Source organism: Oculina patagonica, chromosome 3 (genome assembly GCF_052425735.1).
Source record: "Oculina patagonica isolate OP01 chromosome 3, crgOcupat, whole genome shotgun sequence".
NCBI lineage: Eukaryota > Metazoa > Cnidaria > Anthozoa > Scleractinia > Oculinidae > Oculina > Oculina patagonica.
In genome coordinates this window covers 18195983-18213964 of record NC_135760.1, presented here as the reverse complement: position 1 = coordinate 18213964, position 17982 = coordinate 18195983, and the positions used below count along the sequence as shown (strand labels likewise).

The window sequence follows — 17982 nt, the reverse complement described above, 5'->3', positions numbered from 1 at the left end:
AAAGGTTCTAAAAGGAAGCTGGAACAGTTAAGTTTGAAAAGTGTGTACCGTAAATCGCAATTTACCGTCCCGTTGAGTAATGATTCGGAACTGTGCCTTGATCCACTCTGAGCAGTGCGGTTTCAAAATTAAAAAATATACCTCAAGGTTAATATTGTTAGCGGTTCCTAATTTTAGCGATTTTAGCTTGTTGGGCGAAAAATGCTAAAATTCTACTCGTATCTAATTCTTGTTGTTCGAAACCAATTAACGCGGCTAATCCGCGCTGGCCGTTAATTTGGATCTAACGCGTCTTTTTGTTGGTTTTAAGCTCACAGAGGATATTTAAAATAATGTTGGTTAGATCTAGTTTTCGTTAGGGACAGACCATTATTTTTTTGGAGGGGGGGGGGGGGTATGAAAGATATTGAAAAAATTGTTTGCAGGTCCTAGAAAGACACGATATGTATGACAAAACATAGTTTGAATTTTAAAAAAAATGTTGCAGAGATGCATAAACTAAAAAAAAAGTTTGCAAAGGAAAATTTTTCATTCCTCCCTTCAAAAAAATAATGGTCCGTCCCTTAGTTTTTGTTATTTTTTCGTTTTATAAAATGTGTCCTCTCGGGAAAGTCTAGTTTTGTTTCGTTTCCTCGCATCTTCTTGTTTCCCGAGACGTCCAATACAGCATGTATAATGTATGATTATTATTTTGTCGCCAAAAATACTTAGACCGTGACTTTAATATCATTGAAAAAAGCATATCAAGCATCTGAATTCGTTTAAAAAATTTCACTCCTATTTAAAGCTTTGTTATGTCTCTCGCATATTTCCTGTTAGGATAGCATACCTACAATCCTCGTCAATACCCTTAGGAAGGTCGTCAAGTTTTCGCTCCCCTCCCCCCTCATTCAATGTTGAAGTCTACCTACAGACCTCAATCACAGCATATTGTCTATGATAATGTTCAGAAAAACTTCAACATTGATATGGGGGAGAGGGGGGGCCAAACATCTTGTGTAGGTACCTAGAGACTACATTTATGTCGAAGTTTTTGAAATTGCGGTGTATATGTGCAACCTTCCCAAGAGGTTATGTCTCGGATTGTAGTCTTAAAAGTTTTGTAGGCTTATTATTAATTCCGTACGCAACCAGTTTTAATAATATCATAGCCTGCGGTTTTTACATATAAACTAGATTCAAATAAATTAAAGAAATGCAAATTAGTCGACTTTGTCTTCCATGACATCGACATTTTGTTTTCAACTGCTGGAGAGCAAGCGAAAAGAAAATGGCGATGTCTTCGTCGCTTTTTCGTCGAATATCTCGCCCGTTAATGAACTATCAGCGCATATCGTACGGGTCCACAGCTGGGAAAACAGAGAAGTGTATTTTTCATGGTCGTATTGTAGCGGTTCGAGCTCAAACCAGGCTTAAATACACCACAGCAAATGAAGGGACAATTTTCACTCAAGAAAATGGCAATTATGGGGACTCAGAGCTCACTTTCGAGTGGAATCAACTACAGACTTCATACAGATCTAAACAGACCAGTGAACTGATACGAGCAATGTTTGTGTTGAAGCTATGTTCGTACGACACTTTCGTGCTCAATAGTATGAAGGTAAGTTCCAGTTGGCCGCTTTACCTATAACTTAGACAATTTGTTCTAAGTTTTTATGAGATATTTACTATTCATGTAACGGTCTTAAACTCAATAATTTATTTGGGAAAATAGTGCAAAATGTTAGTCTCACGATCGGTGGCAAGAAAGGAAAACTTAATCGTTTAATAGAGCGATACAAGACTTTAATTACATCAACGATGCAAATTAAGTCAGTAAAGGGCAATATTTTATATTGGTTAGTCTAGCATACTCACAACAATCGTAATGCTAATCATAGCTAGCTATAAGCAAGCCGTGTCCCATTTAGGCCCTTCCCGATTATGCTAGTAAAACAGGCATTTTATGTTCCTTGCAATGTTCGTTTTCTTCTTTTTGTCCAAAAAAGTTGTCAAATTATGCCTGCTTTTTTTTTAAATTATGCTCCTTTGGTATGAGAAGTGCTTTGTTTAATTTTGAATACAGGCAACTCTCTCTAATAGGAAGTTTAGTTACAGTAAATTGATTGAAAAACGGCAGGGACGGGACCAACACCAGGTGTCCGTCTTGTAAAGGTGTCCGTTAAGAGAGAGTTTTAATTACTGTACATACAAAATAAGGCATCACGCGTGTTTTACGTTATCTGAACAAAGTGAAAAACATATTTCTGTTTCTTCATACCTATATAACACTTGTTTATATTTCTCAAGTGTATCTGGTATTTCTTGACTTTCTTACTCATAAGATATTGTAATCTAGCTATTGTTAATTTTTTAATTATTTTTATTATTTTTTACTTATACTAGTTTCTATTGTTTTTATAATGTATTTTAACTATTGTCATGCGCTTTTAACATGAGCCTCTGGCTCGGATATGGAGGGCAACCTCATCCCGCGTATGACATTAATAAATTGATTGATTTGATTTGATTTGATTGATGGAATAGCTGACGCTATCTTGTTTTGATTTTTAGTAAGGACTAGGTACAACCTCTGAAAATTAACCCCTGATTGGCTAGGTCTTTTAAGTCACACTTACAATGAAATTAAGCAGTATTTAAAATAATGTGAAAAGCTTGGAGAATTGGAACTTCATAAAGGTCTTGTGAAGTGTTAGAACACCAAAAACAAGCAAAGTTAGGCCTTTGCCAACAAATAATGCAGATAAAAGTGGCGGAAAATGCTAAATTAAGCAAGCAATTCTCTTTTGAGAAGAAGTGCCAAGAAAATGCTGTTCAAGCCAAATTATGCCGGAAAAAATGTTTGCATGATCGGAAAGGGCCTAGTCCCATCCTTAGGGGACAATATTTGTTCTCCCGTCTAGCTACAGACCAACTCAATTGCTCGTGGTAATAGTTGAATGTCCTTTGTACTGAGGTATTTACCGGTTAACAAAAGTGGATGTACCTGGCTGGTACTCCCACGTGAGTGAGACAGTTAACACTAGTTAAACTAATTTTAGGATTCAATTTTTTTTGCTTTGATGAAGAGAGTAGAGAGATTTAGCATGACGTTTATTTTTCCCGCGAACGGCAAAAATTCAACTTCTGCCGTCTTTAGGTGGTTCGTACGCTGAAATGAGTAGTTTTGTGTTTGTTGTGAATGTGGGATTTTTCCCCTATTTTTATGAGGGGTTAGTATTATAATTCGATAAAGAGGTAACAAAATAAAAGGCAAGCTTGCGTTTGCCGTTTGAAGTAAAACGTCATACTTAATCTCTCGAGTATCTTGGCCACAAAAATTGAGGCTTTTTGTGACTCAAGAGAATTACCCTCATTTTCATTTTAGCTCATTATGATCGCTGGCTGTCCTTTCGTCTGTCTGGTATTGCTTTTTGCACAAGGGTCACGGGTTCACAAAGTTAGAAACGTCCGAAAGATGATTTAGCACAGCTCATAAACTGCTAGCAGGCGATTTTGTTACGCTCTTTTTTCAAGGCTGGTTTTCACTTGCGACGGAATCGGAGTCGTAATCAGAAGGAATCAGAAGCACAGGGTGTTACGATAGTGAAAACCAAACCGACGGATCCGATTCTCGCTTCTGACTTTTGATCCAGTGAAAACTTAAAAGGTGGAGTCGCAAGCAGAAAGGAACTACTTTGAGGGCCTGAGAGCTAGCATTGTGGACATGGTGACTGTGCTCTTCCGCTTCTGCAAGCTTTGCGATTACGTCAATCTAGTTTTCCAACCGCGTTCCCATGGCCGCAGAGGCCCTGGGAACGTGGGTGGTAGTTTTCCAGATCATTAGCCTGTTCCAGGCGTTCGGTTAGTTGGGAAGCGCGAAAAACGGCGAGCGAAAAAAAATAAGCGGAGGGGGGCGCCTTAGTCCCCTCCCCATTTTTTTGCTTGCCGTTTCTTGCACCGCTTCCCAACTAACCGAACGCCTCGAACAGGCTACCAGATCATGTGCAACAGTATCCGAAGAAAATGAAAACTTCCTGATTCTTCCAACTCCGATTACGTCGAGCTCATGACTCCGCTTACGACTCCGATTTTCATATTTCACTAGGTCGTAAGCGCTCTAACGACTCCGATTCTAACGATACCTCCGACTCTTGCTCCGTCACCCGTGAAAGCCAGCCTTTAGAGCACAACATTTAGAGGAGTCTGCCTTTTGGTCGAGGGTCGAGGGTACATTGTCGAGGGTGAGGGTAGTATGTCGAGGGTAGGGTCGAGGGTAACAATTTTTCCCATATTAAAAAAAGATACAATTTTTTTTCGTATTTTCTAATTTTCGAATAAGCACAGGGGACTAAAAATTAAAGTCGCCGTAAAAAATTGCGCATCAGATAACACAATGCCAGCGTCTCAGAGATGTTGTTCGCTTCAAGACCCACACTTTTCGCATTCTAATCATTCTTGGTGGATGCCGTGGCCCCCGTTTCAGGATGAATAGCATAATTTATCTTTAAAGTACAGGAGAAGGGAAACTACTTTAAAAAAGCCCGCCATTCATTCTCCGGATTCATTCAGGAGTTTTTACGCCACACGACATCTAGCCTGCAGAACAGGCGGTTTATTTAGTTAGGCTGCACGGCATCAAGATGGCCGCCAGAAGTCTGTCAGGCACGTACATCTAAAATGGCTCATCCTGCGACTTTTAGCAATCTAAACAGTTGTGAGGTATTGCGAGAACAATTTATGGATCTTTATGTGATTTTTTACTAGTGATTCCAGACGTTTTCATCGATTTCCGGCCGCCACGCCTGTCCGCAGGGCAGCGTTGCCATACTGACTCGCTCTGGCGGCCAAAGTTATGTTGAACATTCAACAGATAGCTCAACTACCGAATACTGACCTGATTCTCACTAGACATGTGGATTATCTAGTAATTTTCTTCGACATTTAATATTTGCTTTTTGGCTTAATGGTTTTCAGATATGTTCTTTTCCTGTCGGATTATATTTCTCGGTGTCTTTCGGATGCACTGCCTTTTTTTCTGTATGATTAGATTTCGAAGTTACTTCATTCTTTCGTATTGTTAGAGACGTTGTTCATCTAAAAAGTTCTTATGCGGAATTATTGGTATGAAGTGAAATCTTCCTGGCACCGCATAGTACACCACGGTGTCATGGCACTCTTTCCATTCCGTCAATCACACATGGAAATCATTTGAAAGGTTTAGGATTACCTTCTTATTTTCTTCTTTTATTCGAAAATTAGAAAATACGAAAAAACATTTTTTGTATCTCTTTTTTTAATTATGGGAAAAATTTTTACCCTCGACCCTACCCTCGACATACTACCCTCACCCTCGACAATGTACCCTCGACCCTCGACCCTCGACCAAAAGGCAGACTCGCCTATTGCATGCTGACCGTAAGACATGTACTCAGGAGATGCGCATCAAATTACAGCTATTATCACTTCACAGTAGACGTCTTTTCATCAAGCTACAATATGTTTACAAGATAATTAACAACATTAACTGCCCTAAACAGTTGACAGGTTATTTAATGAAACGATCGCAGAGACATTGTCGATCTTTTAGAGATCCAACACTGTTAGATCTACCACAAGTTAATACCAAATGTGGACAGACCTCGTTTAGGTTTTCGGCTGCGAGTGCCTGGAACAAACTGCCAAGAGAGATTCGCGAGCTCGCAACACTTACACAATTTAAAGGCAAAACATACAGTCATCTCATGAACATGGACAGTGCAAATCACACGTGTACAATTTAAATTTTAATTTTTGTATATATATTCACAGTTTTTTAGATTTGTAATTTTAAATTTTATGCTAGTAATTTTTTATGCTTTTAAATTTTATGCTTTGTAAATTTTTATGCTTTTATACTGGCCACCGATTGATACCAGTCAATCTCCTTGATTGACTGACCGGTTTTCCAGGATAAATAAAGTTATTATTATTATTATTTATACGTGCGTGACTAGAAATCTGAAACCGTTTTGCGTGATTTACTTTCCAAACATGATGTCACGCAAGCACTCTGTCCGTTCGCTTTAAATTGTGGTTGCCTTAGTTATTTATTTTTCTACATGTTTGATTTCCCCTTTCTGGTAAAACTAAAGGACTGAAATATGTACCTATTTTGGCGGACAGCCACGCTTGATACTCAGCCCGACCCTTTAAATGCTGGAGGACTGCCAAGTGTGTGGGAGAACATGCCAGACAGCAAGAAAAACAGGTTTGCAACTGGTCAAACACAAATATCTTTACGCAGCTTTCATCACAGACTTTCACTGAGAAATCTACTAAGTAAACCATGATACGTTTGAGTTTCTTATGAACGACTTGCTACCAGCTAGTCATTATGTCAAATCTGAGACATATTCGCGACATTTCTTTCGTTCGATCACGCGTTCGCTTCTTTCGAAGCGCAGCAGTTCTATTTCGGGCACACGTAATTCAGACTCCTTCGACAAGTGCTGGTCACAATTCTCCCGGGAATAATGTGGCTGAAGAGGAAGTTCTCTTCAACGATGACACTCCCATATTTGCTGTTAAGAGAACAAGCGATATACTGCGCTCCCTTTTCGTTCTCAAACTGTGTTCGTATGATGTTGTGGCAAGAAAGAGTATGGTGGTACGTATAAGGATTAGCTTATGGTTTTCACTTTCATATATTAGTGCTAAGCTTGAATGCTATCAGATCGCACTTGGAGAAGCAGCGATATCTACAGCATAAAAAGCCATTAGTTTATAGAAACATTTGTGTTGCCTGAATTTCAACCTAGTGTTCAACCTACCTCACCCCCCCCCCCCCCCCACCCCCGGCTCACCCCATGAGAACCCCCTGCATAACCATAAATAACAAACGACATTTTTTTTAGAAACAACACAATGTTTTCTTCCCTTTTTTGGAAAGGAGGAAGGCAGGATTTTTTTTGCAGCCATCCCATCGTACCAGTTTTCAGTTGTATAAAATGTTTACAATGCGAATGGTAAATGCGAGACTTTGCGAGACGGTGAGACTGATTTCTTTTCTGTGAGCCCGAGACCTTTTAAGCCTTGCCAAAGAAATTGAGACTGCGAGAAGGCATCAAAGAATTAAATTCGAGACAACGAGCCCCTGAAATTTGGCTAAAATTTTGCGAGACAGGCAGTTTATGAAGTACCATTCACCACGTGCACCCCTTACATTAACACCCCGCTAATTTGAACTTGGTTATTTTGAATTCCCTGTTATTTGGAGCTAAAACCCCTACCCTTGTATTTGCCCTTTAGTCGCTTACTAGCAGCTATTTCAATCTCCCACCATTTTGAACTTTTTATTTCCCCTGACAGTTTGAAATGACAGTACTGATTTCCTATTCTGCCAGTTAAAAGTCTCTCAACAAAGCCCTTACCCTATACCAGACCATCTTCAGCTGGTTTATATACTAGAGTAGATACCGAAAATCCCTACCCTATCCCAGACTCACTTCTTTTTAGAACTGCATCACTATATAAGTGTCTTTAATGGAAAACCAAATCTGTCAACAATGTTGACTGATAATGATTTTATTCACGTGTTAAGGGAAGCCTTTTTCTCTTCTGCATTTCTATTCCTATTCTGGACTTAATTCTTCATACCTCTTTTTAAATCAGTTTCTCAGCAAATGATACCCTATTCTAGACAAAAATTCTCTGATTTTTATATCCTATTCTAGACTAAACTCCTTGAAAACCATATTCTTCACAGCGGCACATACCTATATAGCTTATATATGGGAGTGCCCCCCCTATGTGGGAGGTGCTGGGGCCTAATGGTTAGTGTGCTTGACTCCGAGTTGAACTGCCCGTCCGGGTTGAACGAGCCCTGGCCGGGGAATGGCATTGTGTTCATTTATTTATTTATTTATTGAAGGATTCGTACAAGAACAGGTGCTTATAACAATAGGACATAAGTCCCCTACTTGGTTAAAACACCCACACCCAGCCCCCTAAAAAATATCCCAAAAAAACCCTCCCCTGACCCGACTAAACTACAAATCAAATAAATCTAAATAACACAAATACAATCTGAAATATACTAATCAACTTAACAAGTACAGACAGAGAAAATATTAACACTGCAACACTTAGGACACTTTGGGCAAGTCACTTTGCTCTCACAGTTTCTCTCTCTTACGTACCCAGGAGAGAGGATTTACTGCTGAGAGGTAACCTGCGATTGGACTAGCATCCCATCCAGGAGGGAGTAGCAATACTCCTAGTAAATGCTATGGAAACCGGGATATTATTAGCTCCAGCTTTGTGGGCCAGTTTTGGCTCAGACACAGACATATATTACCTTATTCTTTTTCTACAGCTCATGTCCTTTGGCCAAAGAGTGCTTGGAAAAACACTGTTTGAATTTTTATTACGTAAAACTATGTACAGCCAGTTTGTGGCTGGAGAGACTTTGCCAGCTATCCAGGATACAATTAAAATGTTGCGTGAACGTGGGATAGGAACTATGATGTGCGTACCAAATGAAGAGGATCTCTCTTCTGACTATGATAACTTTAGAGACAGGTGAGGTTATATAGATAGTAAAGTTGGTGTAGAAAAAAAAAGAGACTCGGCTTATATTACAAGATCGGAGCCAGGATGCCCCCCCCCCCCAGAATTTCCTAAAAAATAAAGACTTACTAAGAGAAGAGTCTTTTAAGCCCCCCAGTTCAAGTCACTAGTCAGTCCCCCCCCCCCCCACTTGAAAAAATTTATCTGCCGTCCCTGCTTGTTGATCAGACTAGTTACAGTCAGCACTAAAGATTACCAAGGTCTGAATTTTTTTTTACTAGTATACTAATTATTGCATGTTACTGATAACATTGTATGCATGTTTCAAATACTTACAGGGAGGCTTTGTTTGAAAGAAATGCAGAAGCAATCCTTGACTGCATTGGAAAAACAGGTGTGTTAATTGCTAATTATAAGAGACCAGTCAAGGTTTAAATAATAGACATATACTTTCAAATTTTAAATTACTGATCAGTTCAAAATTTATTAGGATAAGAAAAATGTGACCACAAAACCCAGCCTTACGGCACTTCACATTCCTTTACTTAATTCTCACTTTCATTCTCTTTTTTGCCACATCACCCCTTTTCTTAATTGCCCTTTCTCATCCCTTTCCTTTCCACTTTTTCCTTTCACACTTCCACCCTTGTCCTTTCCATCTTTTTACAAATTTATTCTTATTTACTGATTATTACTTTGTTTATTGTTTTACAGAGGAAGGAGGATTTTCACAAATGAAAGTGACTGCAGTATGCAGCCCTATGCTACTTGTAAGTTTATTAGTCAAACAACAAATTAATGAAATTAAATTTGCAATACTTTTACAAAACAATTTTAAGCGCTAAACATTGAAATTATTTAAATTCAAATGCAATATTTACGGTATCTAAGAGAAATTGAAAGCATGCACTTGGACCCCCCACCCCCCCCCCCCCTACTTGGCTCACGCTTCCGCATTCGAGTTTAATCCCCCCCCCCCCCCCTCAAATTTTTCCTGTGCGGTCCCTGCAGTCATAGTTTATAAGCATAGTTTAAATTTATACACAAAGAGCTCAGGAGCCGGTCCAAAAATTTACTAAAGAAGAATAGTTAAAAAAGATCCTTATGTGTCAAAATTCCAAAAGGTTTGACTGCATGATTAAAATGGGAACATGCATACTTCGCTTCCCTCCTGACCCTTTCCCAGGGTGTCATAAGAACAATTGATTTAAGTTTGTTGTCATTGTTGGTGCTTGTGTTTACAAAATCTGAATGTAATAAGTCATAAATTTCTGTTTTGTTTAGAATGTACTGAATGAACACTTAACTCCATATGAGACAAGCTCACAGCTGCCAGCAAAACTGGACATCAAAAGGTTTGCAGAAGGCTTTGACAAGAAGATAAAGGTGAAGTCACGCGTTAAGGTCGCGGGGGACACCTTAGGCTCATCATTATGCATTTATTTAAAGCGTATGCACGAAGTACAACGACTGACATCGACAACTTTACGAGATATTTATGACTGGACAAAAATATGGGCGCGTGCGTGTGATTTGTAAAAAATCCCTGTTTCATTTATATTTTAACTAATTTAAAACAACACTTAGCGATATACGTTCATATAGATTGTAGGAAGTCTTTGAGCTTATTTTCATTTAAATTTGAATATATCTGCAACTCAGAGTAATCACAAAATATTTGGCATAAACAATGGTGCCCTTTTTAAAAACGCATTGTTCTCACCATAAAAGCGTGGAATATAATTACCATAATTACATCTCTCCTTGACGAAATGATCGTATTTAGGTCGGGACACCTTCGGAAATCTCAAAGTTTGGACTTTTCCGACAATTTTGTGGCATAGAATACAGCACGGATACAGAACTTCATTACTTGCCACTGCAGATAGGTAAACTATGAATACTGTAGTGTGTCATAACAGAAGCGGAATTTTAAAAGAGCGCTTTTAGAAAGAGGTAGAAGACATTAAATTCATATTTGCGCACTTAAACCGCCATAACTTTCTGACAAACTTTAAATTAAAAAATCTGCTTCTGTTATGACACTCTAGAGGTATTGACTGATTAGCTTTTGACAAGATCACAGTGTGCTGTCTCCTACTTGTTCCGCAAACTCTGCCACAAAATCATGTTTTTCCCAATTTGGCACTAACGAGGCTATAACATCGCCGTTAAATGCAATCTATCAAATAAAAGATGACATTCGCAATCTTTCATCATTTCTTTATGTCTCTGTAAAGTTTAAGCTTAATCGCACCCATAACAGCTAAGAAATAAGCGTTTTAAAAGATGCAGGTCAAGCGAAATTTCCCTTCATGAATTTATTCATGCAGTTGGTATCCCCCGCGACCTTAAACAGACAGATTTAGCGAGAGAACGGGAACGTCAGTTGACGACGGCGCGCGCATTAAAACTACCCATATATGGGCAGCGCACGCATAAAAACACCCATATATGGACATTTTTAAAGTGCGCGCCATCGTCAACTGACGTTCCCGTTCTCTTGTTAAATCTTGTAAGAGAACAGTCTTCATCTAAACGAAAAATACTAAAATTGCAGTCAGGAGAAGACATTCAAAGTTTTTTAACATCTCTGCATGGATATTTATATATCACTTACATAACTGTTCCCAGTCTCGCGCAGTGTTCGCGTGCACTCGCTCGCGTACAAATGTGTAACCGACCGAAGGTTTTCGGTTGAAACGTCTTGCAAAAGTTTATTATGAGCGTAGTGTTATGTTCAACACAAGTCAACGTTAGAACTTTTAAATTGAATTGTTAGTAATCATAATGTTTACAAAAGTTATGTTGACATATATATAATTAATTATCATAGTTTCATCAATAAATGCTTTGATTCTTTTCTTTGTGCTTATTTTTGCAGCTGACTGTTTTGAAAGAAAACCAAAATGAACATCTTAACAATGTATTGAAAAGACTGGACACATTTGCCAAGGTAGGTGTATCTTGACAAATTGTAAAGGTCACTTACAATCAGAACATATGATTGTAAGTCTACTTGATGTAACCATATTTTGACAGCAAACAAAACAAATGAATATTTTTGGTAGGCATGCATAAACCGCAATGTACGGTTGGTGATTGACGCAGAGCAGACATATCTCCAGGCCTCAATTAATCAGCTGGTGTTAGCACTTCAATACAAGTACAACAAGAATGTTCCCTGGGTCTACAATACTTATCAATGCTACAGAAAGGTATGATGTTGGTATTTACAGGGATATGTCAAAAATTTGAATTAAATTAACAAGCTTAATATTTGGTAATAAATAGAAAAACCTTTAGAACACTCAAATATTGCATGTACAGCACAACCTTGGGCTAAAGTTTAGAAATCTACTTATAGGAGAGACAAAATACTTCAAAATGACACTCGGACATAAAACTTTCAAAACTCGAATTACACTGAATAAACGTTCAAACCGTTCCAATCCGTAAAACGAAGATCTGCTTATAAAAAACGAAGATTTGTAAAAAAAAAAAAAAAAAAAATTGCGAAGAAAACAAAGACAGTGGATACCATATGAAAATGTATTCATAATATGACACGTGAATAATCTCCCGCCAAAATTTAATTTTGTCGGGGAAAGTACTTCATCGCTCGCACAGTGTACTCGCGGTCGAGCATATCATTTTTTTAGCGACTCAAGCTCCCCAAAATCTTGAAAAGAAAACAATTTGCTTTGGAAAGCATCGGTAATGTCGAAACGTTTGATTGCAACGCACTACCACTGAAAACGCGGCTCAGTGGACCAGGGTTCTTTTGATGATGTCATGATATACCACCGAATGCGGAGCAGCAGGAAATGTTGTGGTCGTCAATAAAAATGCTCCAGGTCCAGCACCAGAACGAAGAGAAGCTCTTCTCTTCTGGCTGGCTGTATTTTTCTCATTCTTAAACCGTGCGCTACCAAAGGTTTTAGAATGCAAGCAAACGCATCCCGCGTAAGAATCCCAGGGGCGCTATATTGGGGGCGTGTTGTCTTGGGGCTCTCACTTTTTTCTTTTTTCTCACAATTTGTGTATATTTTCATTTTCCTATTAACTGTTCAAAATTCCCATTTTACCCAATCTAATACAGGACACCCATGACAGACTGAAAGCCAATTTAGAACTGATGGACAAACTAGGTTTTCACTTTGGTGCCAAGATTGTGCGTGGAGCTTATATGACACAGGAGAGAAATCGAGCGGCCGGCATGGGTTATGATGACCCCATACATAACAGTTATGAAGATACATGTAGAATGTATGATCAAGTGGTTGAAACTGTGCTACAGAAAGTTAGTTGTACTCCAGCAGAAGTTATGGTCGCCTCACATAATGAAGAATCAGTTAAAATTGCTGTGCAAAGGTAGTTAAATGCACCGGTTAATTTCACTGACCCTCTCATTTATAGGAGATTAATTAGGATCAGGGGTTTAAATGGGTGATTCCAGAAAATATCCATACGATACCACGAGCGGCATCTTGGAATTCCGATGGCAAGGGGAATGACTCGTCCCCAGTCGTCTACACGTGGCAAAGGGAGAAGCACGCGCGCGAGGTGGGGTAGCAGGGAAGGCAAAGGGAGGTTCTTTGAACTGGAATTCGGAAGCCATAGTTTCAGATCTTGGATTTCCAGAGGGGACAGACAAGACTCTGTGCCTTGAAAACACTAATTTTGTGGACTACTAACTCGTAAATAAAGCACGAACTGGCGAAGGCATCGTGGAAACACAATACAAGACAAGTATCGATCGATCAGACATGTGTTTGCGTTCCTTTTACAGAAGAAAACCGACAAAATGTGGGTTGTACATCAAGCTCCAGAGGCCTCAACGTTGATGAGTTTCTTAATTCACTCTTTTTTTTCTCGTCAAAGCGGGTCCACAAAATATTTAGTCCATTCAGTGGAGTGCGAAGCTCTTTTGACTGCTTCGAGACGCCATTTTGAAGCCCGTGGGATCGGAAGCGACTACTGACCCTGAAGGCCCAAATTCGTCCAAATTCAAGATGGCGGATATCTTCCGAGTGTACACAGGTACATTTAACAATTATCCTGCGAAATCGCGCGGAATTTCGCCTGATACTTTGCCGACGAGGCCGTAGGCCGAGTTGGCTAAAATCAGACGATATTCCGCAAGATTAAGCAGGATAGTTGTTTTATTATTCAACTATTTGTCAACGAAACACATTTTGCAGATAGAAAAACTGTCATTATGCAGCGCTTTACAAGGCTTGGGACGAATCTTCGCAGGACATCTGTTATGTACGGATGACAGATATCAATAACATTTTGTCCAGCCTCGTTTCCATGCTGGTCTTCAGGTGTCAGAATTTCGAACCCCCATAATTCCCGTCTGGGCAAGTTGCAAAGTTGCCACCAAAACTTTTCATGTCTACTAGGTCCCAAATAACATTTCTAGACTAGTGGTTTGCTTTCAGCAAAATATTCCCAAGGGACCTTTTATTATGACATTTGCTCCCAGACTATTTGTCCATATATGGACAGAGCGCGTGTTGAATAATAACACATGATATTCTTATTTTAATGTTCTGTACCAGTTTGGGGCAATGTAAAGTTAATGAAGGTCGTATTTTCATCCTAGAATCGAGTCATTTGATAATTTGGTGTCTTTGCGAAACCTGCCGGGAAATGTAAAGGGCTTGGTGAAGAAACGTAAAATCTAAACGGGAGAGTTAACAATTATGGAATTTCGGTGGGCATGGGGGATAACGCATTTTAGAATTTCCGAAGTCAAGGGGCGGGGGGGGGTTAAAATGTTGATGCCGCCCGTGGTGGGGTATGGATATTTTTCGGGAATCACCCATTAACTTTGAAGGATTGTGTAAAGTAATGTTTCCCAAAGCGCATATTAAGTGGCCCAGTTGTTTAATCCATTGCAAGATTATTACTTAAATGTTATGTGACACTTTGACAGTTCTAATCTTATATAATGCCCTAAAGTCGATGAAGGTTAGGGTTATCACTGCCTATGTTTTTGAATTAACAGAATGAAGGAGCTAGGAATAGCACAAGATGCTGGAAAGGTTTCATTTGGACAAAGCTTCGGAATGTGTGATCAGATCTCTTTCCTTTTAGGTGAGGATAAATTTGCAAAATTGGTTTGACAGGGTGCAATAATACATTTTCAAGTACTGTGGTGACACACTATATTATTACAGTGGCAGGAAATTTCTGAAGCAATCTTTATATCTAGCTGGATGGCCATAATGAGAAATGAAAATTACTGATATCTGTCAATTCAGCAACTCTACATTTATTTTGCCAATTTTTTGTAGGGCAAAAAGGCTTTAGCGTATACAAGTCAGTTCCTTACGGCCCAGTGGGTGAGGCACTTGCATATCTTGGGAGACGAGCAACTGAAAACAGAGACGTCATCAAAAGAACTGAAAAGGAAAGGTCACTCTTGTGGCAAGAGTTAAAGAGAAGAATCACTTATTCTTGACCGTCGACATTGATGTAGCAAAATAAGTGTTTTTAAGGTTCTAAATTATTTTTCCATGTATCTGTTGAGACAAAGGTTAACAGACTAAAAAAATCCCAGTGATATTTCCATATGTACATTGAATGGGTGAATGTTTATCGTTTTAAATTATATTAATCAGTGTTGGGGTACCCAACAAGACACATTTAAATTTGGTACACTCTCCAAAATGTTGTCTCGAATCTGGTTTTAAACCTAGTCATGGGTAATTCAGTATACACATTCAAATGATCTCCAAATGCAGACCCAGCCAGGGGGGGGGGGGGGGTAGTGGTATACCAATATACCCCCAATATACCCCCTCCTCCTTACACGCCGATCAATAGCTAATTTCGAAAGTCCTCGGATATCAAATTATCTTTCATTGAAATGCGATCAAATAGTCGGTAAGTAATGATTTAGGCTGTATTTTCTACTACAGATTGGTCTCAATCAGCAAAATAAAAGAGATGCCTTTCGAAACAATAAAAGATATAAGCAATACATAGTTGTTGGCTTGCTTCGTCTTTCGATCGATCATTTTGCACTTTCATCAAGTTTTTGTTCTAGTAATATTTTATATTTGTAGTCTCACTTTCGTTAACGAAGTTCAAAATATCCTCTGATATTCGTAGCTCATTAGGTAGTTATGTGAATGATATATTTGCTTTGCTTTTGTAGGCAGACTACATCTGTAAACACAGTATCTTGACACAGTATTACTATTATAGATCAGTCCCTAAAATATTTTTTTTCTTCATACACATGGTCTTGCATAAAAGGGGAAATATTAGTTCGGGGTGTATCATTGCACTCGTGAATTATTTTTGTAAGCATCCAAGTAGTTGGTTTCTGTACATGTCCAGGGTTGTAGCTAGCGGTTTGCAATTTGCCCCCTTTTATTCATAATAGTGATAAATAAAAAAATTGCTTACACTTGATGGTTTGCATTGTCCTACAGGTTATTTTAACAAGGCATGATAGTATTTTGAATTCATTTATAGATTTACCAAAACAATATCCTGCAATACAACACATCACTGAACTCTGCATGAGGCTAGGCTGTCAAAAGGTGTTTTCAACATGTTTCAACTATCACTTACAATTACAAAAATTGTAATTTCTCAGCAAACATTTAAAATATTGGCTTATTCTGGCTGTCAGTTTTAAATACCACATTCACGACTTTGCTCTTAGAGCCTTTGATTAAGCCTTAAAAGTTTCTCAAATTCTGCCGCTTCCCGAAGTGCTTGATATAGCAATATTTCAAAACGCGATGGAAACCTCAAAGGCTAGGTGCAGCTGAAAAAACCTGAAATAAGAAAGGTAACGCTGTCATTCTAAGTTTATTTTGTTTCATCGCATTGAAAATTGCCTTCTGATCATTAATAGCAATATCGAGAACTTTGCAAATTTTACGTGTATTTTTGCATATTTCATCGGGTAAAACCACAATTTAGTGTTTTTTTTTTAATTTCTCGAAAACTATAAATTCATATAAGATAAGAATAATATTTTCGAACATAGTTCCCCAAAGGTGTTCTTCATGATCAGGCAAAGCTTTAGGATTTTTCGAGCCTGTCCGACGATTCTCGATATTCGCAGTCAGGGCCTCCTGATGTTTTAATGTTTTCTTCTTTAGCTGTGTGAAAGGTTTATCAGGCAGCTGGAAAAGTTTGATAAGTTTTGTATGGAAATCGCAATTTATCGTTCCATTAAGTAATGAGTCAGAACTATACGTTCATCCACTCTGAGTAGTGCGGTTTCAAAATGCGAGCTTTGATCTAACGCGCGTTTCGATTGGTTCAGTTCCTAGCCATGTATTAAGCCTGAGGGAGCTAGGTGTTTAAAATGACGTTTGTTGGGTCCAGTTTTCGTTAGCTTCTTTTGGTTTTTGTTTTACAACTGTGACCTCTCGGGAAAGTATAGTGTTGTTTAGTTTCTTCGAATCTTCCTGTTTCCAGTGACGCCCGATACTGCATGTTTAGTGTATAATGTATGTGAACGTAAACGTGAATGCAAACTTTATTTAAACACGGAAAAACATCAGTTTATTAAGCTTAAGTAAAAAACTAAAACTAATTACAACTGCTTTACATGATTGCCGTGTGGGAATCCGATATATCAGCTACCTTCTTTATGATTTGCTTCAAATTATTAACAGATACAGCATTTTTAGGCATTTGGGCAGGTTATTCCATAACAGCCCCGTTGTGAGAGAAGCTTCGTTTCAAATAATTGGTGCTTGGTTTGGGTAGATGGGGCTTATAACTCAGACAAGTAACCACTCAAACAGTCCCAGACACATCCTTGGAGACCCAGGGGCAGTTAATGGGGCGAAACGAAGGAAAACCGGGCAGAAATCGTAGCGACGAAAGTTTTCAAGTACGGCACGAACTTGAAAACTTTCGTCGCTACGATTTCTGCCCGGTTTTCCTTCGTTTCGCCCCACTAACTGCCCCTGGGTCTCCGAGGATGTCCCAGACAGGGCTGCATTAATCAATGTGGCATAATTAAAGCGTTATAAATTTGAATTGCAGTTTCTTTCGATATAAAGGGCCGCACTCGTTCAAGGGCGCCTCTAGGCGCCAAAAATACTTAGACCGTGACTTGATCATTAAAAAAAGCTTATCAATAATCATTTGAATAAGTTTCTAAAATTTCACTCCTATTTAAAGCTTTTTATTGTCTCTAGCATATTTACAGTAAGGATAGCATTCCTAGTTTCAAAAGTTTCTATATAGGCTTATTATTAATTCTGTGCGCAACATGTTTTAATAATATCATAGCTTGCGGTTTTTACATATAAACTAGATTCAAATTAACTAAAGAAATGTAAATTAGTCGACTTCGCCGTCTGTGACATCGACATTTTGTTTTCAACTGCTGGAGAGCAAGCGAAAAGAAAATGGCGATGTCTTCGTCGCTTTTTCGTCGAATATCTCGCCCGATAATGAACT

The 17982-nt window shown here is 38.7% G+C and overlaps 2 protein-coding genes across 5 annotated transcripts in view; one reads left to right on the top strand and one right to left on the bottom strand.

Annotated features, from left to right (window-relative positions):
- LOC144645420 (uncharacterized) overlaps window positions 1-17982 on the bottom strand; it is a 120608-nt gene that overhangs the window by 84297 nt on the left and 18329 nt on the right. The window lies entirely within an intron of this gene.
- LOC144645341 (hydroxyproline dehydrogenase-like) lies at window positions 1223-15856 on the top strand. Of its 3 annotated transcripts, none has more exons than XM_078504886.1 (10): window positions 1223-1603; window positions 8339-8544; window positions 8871-8926; window positions 9247-9302; window positions 9817-9918; window positions 11417-11488; window positions 11604-11750; window positions 12635-12906; window positions 14549-14637; window positions 14838-15856. In XM_078504886.1, the coding sequence occupies exons 1-10, from the start codon at window positions 1271-1273 to the stop codon at window positions 15002-15004; spliced, it is 1500 nt and encodes a 499-aa protein (XP_078361012.1). In that variant the 5' UTR covers window positions 1223-1270; the 3' UTR covers window positions 15005-15856. The 3 variants fall into 3 exon arrangements, with proteins under 3 accessions (XP_078361012.1, XP_078361014.1, XP_078361013.1); XM_078504887.1 differs by lacking the exon at window positions 1223-1603 and adding an exon at window positions 5967-6631; XM_078504888.1 differs by lacking the exons at window positions 14549-14637; window positions 14838-15856 and adding an exon at window positions 13417-13588.

Coding starts and splice junctions, on each gene's coding strand:
- LOC144645341 (XM_078504886.1), top strand. CDS start 1,271: ATGGCGATGTCTTCGTCGCTTTTTCGTCGAATATCTCGCCCGTTAATG. Junction 9,919..11,416: donor GCTTTGACAAGAAGATAAAG/GTGAAGTCACGC, acceptor TTATTTTTGCAG/CTGACTGTTTTGAAAGAAAA. Junction 11,489..11,603: donor GACTGGACACATTTGCCAAG/GTAGGTGTATCT, acceptor TATTTTTGGTAG/GCATGCATAAACCGCAATGT.